The sequence below is a fragment of the Augochlora pura genome, chromosome 3 (assembly GCF_028453695.1).
Source record: "Augochlora pura isolate Apur16 chromosome 3, APUR_v2.2.1, whole genome shotgun sequence".
NCBI lineage: Eukaryota > Metazoa > Arthropoda > Insecta > Hymenoptera > Halictidae > Augochlora > Augochlora pura.
In genome coordinates, this window is record NC_135774.1 from 10025695 (window position 1) to 10033430 (window position 7736).

The 7736-nt window shown below is 38.5% G+C and overlaps 1 protein-coding gene across 1 annotated transcript in view; it reads right to left on the reverse strand.

The window, feature by feature from the left end:
* Window positions 1-7736, reverse strand: part of Glurb (metabotropic glutamate receptor B) — a 259577-nt gene that overhangs the window by 35340 nt on the left and 216501 nt on the right. Inside the window, exon 3 of the mRNA XM_078176793.1 lies at window positions 6743-6913. Within this exon, the coding sequence (XP_078032919.1) occupies window positions 6743-6913 (171 nt within the window). The remainder of the gene's footprint in view (window positions 1-6742; window positions 6914-7736) is intronic.

Consider the following 7736-nt stretch of genomic DNA (forward strand, 5'->3'; position numbering starts at 1 on the left):
CTATACAGCTATCAATGTATTTATCCTCTAATACGGTACACACAATTTTTATTTCAATTAATTTAATTGGAGGAAAACATTTTTCTTATATAGCATTTTCGACTTACTTTTACTCATAGAACACACTCGCGAAATAAAAATATCCGAATGCCTTTGTCGAAAAAGTTGAATATCGTTTATTTTCTCTAGAAAATCGGAGGTGCACGATAATAATTAATCAGAAAGATCGCGCGTAGGAGCATAATGTTCACCGATAGCATTATTCTTGCTTCTCCCATAATTATCTCGTTAGCCGACCGCCGGGATGGTGATATTTTTTCTTGTTCCTCGGTAATCCCTCGCGGATATATCTCCGCCCCGGATTTTCTTCATTATTTTCCCTTTTGTGCGCCGATTTCGCCGGAGAACAATGGATTCCTTTCTTCGCATCCCCACGTCAGAAAAGAATTACGGCCCCACACCAGGATAATCCAATCAGAGTGTGGTATCGGCGCGCTGGACGATTGCAAACGAGCTCATCACAACTGATAATTATTATTAATCGTTGTTGGAGGTAATGTTCTTACGAGGAAAATGCTCGATGGGTCTGGAAAGCGGTACATTAATTTCTAATGTCTAATTTATTTCGACGTTCTGATGTGTTCGAAATACCTTATGTTAGGGTGTCCCATACTTCATACCGATGGGAAGGTGTAGTGTACTATGAGCTCCTTCCACCAGGTGAAACGATCAATTTTGCAAAATATTGTAATCAGAATAACAAATGGGACACCCTAATGCACTATGGTACGATCTAACTATATCATAACCTAACTTCTCATGTCATAGTAAATCATCAATAAAACTGATAATTCCATGCGGGAATTAATTGTAAATGTTTTAGGTTGATAAAAAAAACACTCTGCGATTATCACATGATTTCATGAAAATTCATGACAACGTTACTATATTCCTACCGTTAACCTAACCTAACGGATGAGCAGACCGATTCGAACAATCGATCAATAGATCCCGCATAGAACAAAAGTATTTTTAATCAACGTGTCATTATTCGGTCAAAATTGTCGCAGCTCGCGGGTTCGGTGTGTCAATCCATTAATATCGAAATCAGCATGGCGGACGCGTATCAGCAGGTAATCTATAACGACAGGGAACGCGGAGCGCCGTTCATTTACATGCTTATTATACAAGGCAGCAATTACGTCGGCACACGCTTCGTTAATGCGTGTGTCGCCGTTTCAATCTAATGAAATCCATATTCGTCCTTAATACGGTTTCGCGTCGCCCGTTCTCGAGACAACGTTTGTCGCGCGTCGCCGATCGTCGAGGAACTTTCTTCGTTCGGTTTACGGTGGAATTAACGGCTTTCCACTGTTCCCTATTGTTTTTCCGCCGGCGTTGACGGCCACGTTTAATTTCGCGACGCGAACCGCTCCCATTGAACATCCGGTTTAATTAGAGAAGTGGAAAGGAGGATTGCTCAGTTTGCGAATTAGCGGCTCACGTGCATCTGCAATGCACAATGATCAACGGGATGCGCCCGGACTATTCCTACGAACGAGTGATTCAGAAATCTCGGGACTAGAGACTGATTTTCTTCCCACTTGTTTCATCGAAAGTAAACAGTTTTGTTGCGTTCGACGGACATGTTGTCGTTGCATTTTTGCATGCGTTTTTCCAGGCTACAATATGTGCATTCATTTGTTCCAAGCGTACTCATTTAAATATTTCCCGACGCACTTTGCTGTGTTCTTTATGCATTCAATACAGCATGCAATTATTGTTAACCCCTTGCTGTACCATTTTTCTTTACAGTTATTATAATTGGAATTTTTTCGATCGCTCTGATTTCTCAAAAAGGAAAGGAATTTTATATGTATGGTGTACTTAAAGCTACTCGAATGTTTAAACGTTGGCGACAAGAAAATAGAATTTGATTTCTACTTAAAGGAATAGATGAACATTAATAACTAACAGCTTATTACTAGAAATATAGCAAGGGGTTAATTTATTAACATGCAGTCTTAGAAAACATAAAGAAATTTGGTAAGTGAGCAAATTATTCATTTTCTTAAATATCCTTGCGAGATCAGATCTGATCGAGAAATGTTTCACACAAAAGTCTATCCTATTATTATGTAGAATTATACTATAGTCTTAGATTTACGAAGTTACTTTCCAAATAATCTTCACAGCAATCAACAACAAAAGATAAATAAAATCGTCATATTTCCTCCTTGCAATCGCGTGGCTTTTTCTATTTAAAATTCTCCCCAGAAACGTATTTGTCTTCTAAGACACCTGGCTTTAAATTTCTCAAACGGACACCCGGTATACTAAGCGAGATACCTCTGGGCAAATTGAGTCACGGAAAAGTCTGTAACCGCGGAAAAGGGTGGCAAAGCCGTGTCCCAGAGCGAAAAGCTGTCGGAATGAGTCGCGGTCGTAATCGCAGCCGTAGCGCCGCGTTACATTCCATTCTTATCGATCATGCAAGCCTTCGTTGTATTTGTTTCACGGCTGTTTCGCCGCTTTCATTTTCTCTCCTGTGATCGTCGAAAGCAATCGCCATTTCGAATCGGCGCAAATATTCAAGCGACAGTCACAGTTATAACTTCCGTTTCGGTCCGGTCAGGCTTCCCTTTCGACCCATCCCCCCTTTTTCGACCGGGTGCTCGTCGCCCGGTCGAACTATGCGCTGGCTAGATTCTCTATGATACAAGGGTATTCCCTAATAGTACTAGAAATCCCAGAGCGGTCTTTGATTCCCGGTATTCTATGGCCTTTCCATCAGGTCCAAGTACACGCACTCGGGGCCATTGATTTCGGTCCTCTTTGAGCCGACTGCCTTCTATTGGAGTCAGCGGTGCCCCATTCATGCCGCTGCCGGTCCTTGTTCAAACACTATTACGATCACGTTTTTCGGACTTTAGACGAGTTTGTTATCGGATCAAAATTCTGGAGGCTTCGGCTCGACTTGAACGGATTTGCGCAGGTTCGATTTCAGTCCAATTACGGCCAGCGATACCAACAAGGATAGTGAAACGATCCTGAAATTTGTTCAACCAGGCTCCCTATGGATTTGTGAAACTATCTGTGTCGATATATTGATTTTTTAAGCGGGATTTTCTAAGGATTTACTCAGCTATCTCTGGCCGTGTCAATTTTTTATTTCGTTTCAAGCTCCAGTTCTATGAATTCTAGTTTATTTATAATTTTGTAAGAGTTCGAAGTGAAGCGGTTCGATTCTCGTAGAAAAATAGAATACGGTCTCATTTGTCAATTAATTATGGCTAATGCCAATATGACTTTAATTTATTATATTTTTAAGAGGACATAAATACTTGTGTATTGTAGTTTATTTTTTAATTAGACGAGATAAAACTAGTGTCAAGATATTTGGAAATTTTTCTTATGTCTTTACATCTCTATATTTCATCAATTTTTTATATAAATGTGTAAAATTCATATTTTGGAAAAATATATCAAATCATCGCAGCATAATATAGTAATCAAGAGATTTGTACTGTGATGCCAGAAGTATAGAATATGCTAGGAAAATTTAATTAGAACGTGTTCAAAATTTCCATCAGTAGTTCGCCAACATTCATTGCAAGCGTTAAAGAAAAAGTTCCATAAATTTTTACAAGAAAAATATAGGTAAGAAAAGTTCGTTTTACAAAGAAGTACAAAGAAAATTGGTAAAATTTAACCGAAAGCTTCTACGAAGCAAGTGTGCTAAATTTCACTAGACACGTGTACGAAGAAATTCTATTAACTTTCATAAGGAACGTCAAGGTTACTTTTTCGCCTCCCGTTTCTACGAAGCAAAAGCGCAAATTTACACCAAAAATCTGCAAATTTACACCAGATATAACTATGAGAAGAAATTTTATGAATATTCGCAAGAAATGAGTATGAAAAAAATTGCATATTTCCACCGAACTTCTGCACGAAGCAAATGTAAAAAATTGTCCACCAGTAGTGTACAAAGTTTCACCAGAAACGTGCAGAAAGAATTTTTCTAAATTTTCATTAAAACTATGCGAATTTAGAAACATGAAAATGTTTATTTTCACTAGAAATGCGTAGAAGGCGAATGCGCGGATATCTGCTAGAATCGTGCGAATATTCGTTAAAAACATGCGAATATTCGTTAAAAACATGCGAATATTTGTTAAAAACATGCGAATATTCGTTAGAAACATATGCGAAACGAATGTTAACTAGAAATGAGTACAGAGCGAAATACGCGCGGCCGATCTTCGCGAGCACCGCGGAAAAATGCTAACAAAGAAAAATACGGTGAATTTTCGACGGAAACGCGCGAGCGGAACGCGATGTTTCACTGTCTCCGCGATCATTTTTAATGGGAAATATTGGTATCGAAATGGCCGCGTCGGTTGCAGAGAGAGAGAACGGCGTACCGGTTGCGGCGCGTTTCAAATAAAAGTTCCGGAGGCGCGGTATGTCTATTTATTTAAAAGCGAATTAGTGTCACGAGGCCTCGATAAAATCTGTCGGTGGCCGGCGGATTTTCCGGGAGTCGGCGGGCTTGCGCTGTCCGTCGCATTGTGCGGTGAAATGCATTGTTTGAGGGTTCCTCTGCGGCGGGATCGATCGTTCGTTTCGAAATTCACGCGAGCCAGACCGCGTTTTTTACACGTATCGACCTATTAACGCACGCCGGTAATTCGCCACCAATTCCTGCCGATAATTGCGAGTATATACCGAATAATCATTGCGCGATCTCTTATCGGTCGATCAACAATTTACATTAAAATCGCGGATATACGCTGCCGAAATTCACCCTGCTGGAACACGCCAAAAACGTAGGAGAAAAACCGAATACATTAAGATATCTCGAGTTATTTTTAATGATAAATTAAATGATGAAACAACCAATATGTTTAATATCGTTGTTAAGAAAAGGAATTATTATAGTTATCGAATAGCTGAAAGCAATCATTAAAGAATCTTTTCGATGAACTAATTCAACGAGATGTGTGTTACAAGTTACTCAATTCATCGTGTTTCATTAGCTGTTAATCATAAAATTTTATTTTTGACTCTGTTATGTAAAATTATACATTTTACTTTATTCTATAAAATTTTATACGTTTTACTTTATTATTTAAAATTTTATATATTTTACTTTATTATTTAAAATTTTATATATTTTACTTTATTATTTAAAATTTTATATTTTACTTTATTATATAAAGTCGTACAATTTACTGTATTATATAAAATTGTATATTGCATTTTATTTTATAAAATCGTACAATTTACTTTATTTTATAAAATCGTACAATTTACTTTATTATATAAAATTGTACATTTTAATTTATTATTTAGAATTATACATTTTACTTTATTACATAAAACCATAAATATTACTGTATTATATAAAACCATACATTTTACTTTATTACATAAAATTATACATTTTACTTTATCATATAAAATTATAAATTTCTCTTTATTACACAAAATCGTACGTTTTACTTCACCACTTCAAACTGCACATTTTATTGCTTTCAACGACGTTCGAAATTATGCCGTAGAAAAGAAATCGCTCTTCTCGATGCCGAATTTTGCATCGCGGTCGACGCACACACACGTCCGATTCGCGTCCCGATTTCGGCATTTATTGTAATCAGTGTTTGTTACAAATATTTGGCCCATGCGGTATTTAACGAGCTGCCGAAACTGCAACGCCACAATGGAATCGCGCGGTCCTTTCACTTTTGAAGTGTTCATTACATTTCGTCGAAATACCGACGGCGGCGCGCCCTCCGGAACACTGTATTTATATACAAATAGATCCGGCAAAGAAATGTTTCGCGTTTCCGGGGCAGGGGGGGGGGATTGCAATATTCAACAGACTGTTGAAGATTTGAATTAATTGGATTCGTATCGCCGATTATTCATCCGGCCTTGCACACGGTATAGTTGTTTTCGGTAGTTGCGGAGGATTAATTCCTCGAATAACGACCGTAAAACAGTCGTACGAAGGATCGTCGACATCATCAAATTATTCGGAGTACATTCCCGTCGCTCCGATTAATTTATTTGGAATTTCTGGGCATTGAAATGATTAAATTCTTTGGTTCACACTTGCGCGACGCGTTGTCCACGTTTCACCTCGATAATGTTCGATAAATGAATTAATATCTCACGCTGTATTCTATGGTTTTGCGAATTTCGGATTCGCGTTTGTTTGTTTACGACGCTTTATTTTAAAACTCGATACAATCGATTTTATTTTAGTTGTCAGAAGAATGCAATATTTGTCACGGGTACATTGCTACTAGTATTATTATTTTTCATCCTATTTTCTGATATTATTATTATTTAATTCATACCATTGTCGCTATTACTTTTACGTTATTATGATTATATTTTCATTCTTTCTATGTCACTTTTTCACTCTCTTTATTTTTACCTTTTTAATTCTTTGTACACTCTATTCTGTATTATAATATCGCATTTAGAAATGTGCAAATTTTCCCAGCGAGCGTACGATTTGCAATGATTCGATATGCTCGCGGAACCAATATTAATTATAAATTTTCGAAAGCTGTCAAAGCATGTCCGGTGACCTTCGAACGATAAAAATAGCATGGCTTTCAGGCCGGTTACGAGAATCCGTGGAAACGTGTCAAGTGACGTTTCGCTCTCGCGTAACGAGCGGCGTCCGCGTTCGGCCTATTTATGGAAATAACGCTAAACGCCTCACCTTTATGCCGTAATTACTCTCCTCGTAGATGATTGATACGTATCTCCAGCCCATTTTCATTACGATGTCCACCATCGCTTTCACCTGGTAGTGGTCGCTCGGTATAGTGCGCGCGAAGTACTCGAACCGTTGTTTGTTCGACAGTTCCGGGCTCGTCGAGAAAAACGATACCTGTAATCATAATAAACGTCCGTCGTCAGTAGGAAACCGCTGCGCACAATTATCCATGATTCATGAATAAAACGAACGTAGAAAGATCATATTTTGACTGGGAATAAATTTAATTTAAAAAATAGTCGGATTCCATTTTCATGATCAGAAATAAAAAATTGAAACAAACTCGTCGATTAGATATCGAATAAACTTCAGAAAATCTAGGAAAAACAATTGTTCAAGCAACTTCAAAGTTCCGTTCGCGTAATTGCGACAGCGACTGTACGGGAACGACGTGACTGTACCATAAATCGCTGGACTGATTAAGCAGAAAGTTTTACGCCTCGTCGAAGGCCAGCTGTTCCGATTCTCCGCACTGTAAAAGCCGGGCAAGAGTGTTCTACCGGGAAATTTAGGATGGTAATAAGGTTTTTTAATTAGCGGCCGCTGACGTAGCGTTCGAAGGTGTCGGCGACTATCGTCGTGAACCGAATCGGGCCTAGAACGTTCCGGTTCAAACCTGCCCTTATCGCGGAGCTTTCAATTATCGTAGACGCTCGAGACTACTGCCCCCCTCTTATCTAGTCTTATCTGGCCGGCAAAACGAAAGGAAATACGATCGAAATATCACCGCGGAACCGGTTTATCGATCCACTTCGAAGAGTTTCTCGTTATGGGTTCTTCCACGAACAGCTCTCCCCATGCCCAGGCTAAAGCTTCCAATTAGCTCGCGGATATATCCCTTTAGACCCTTGCGAATTTGCATGAAATGCAAATAAGAACGGAAAGTACGCTTAAATTAAGAATTATATCGGCCTAATCAAATTTATCTTCCGTTGTC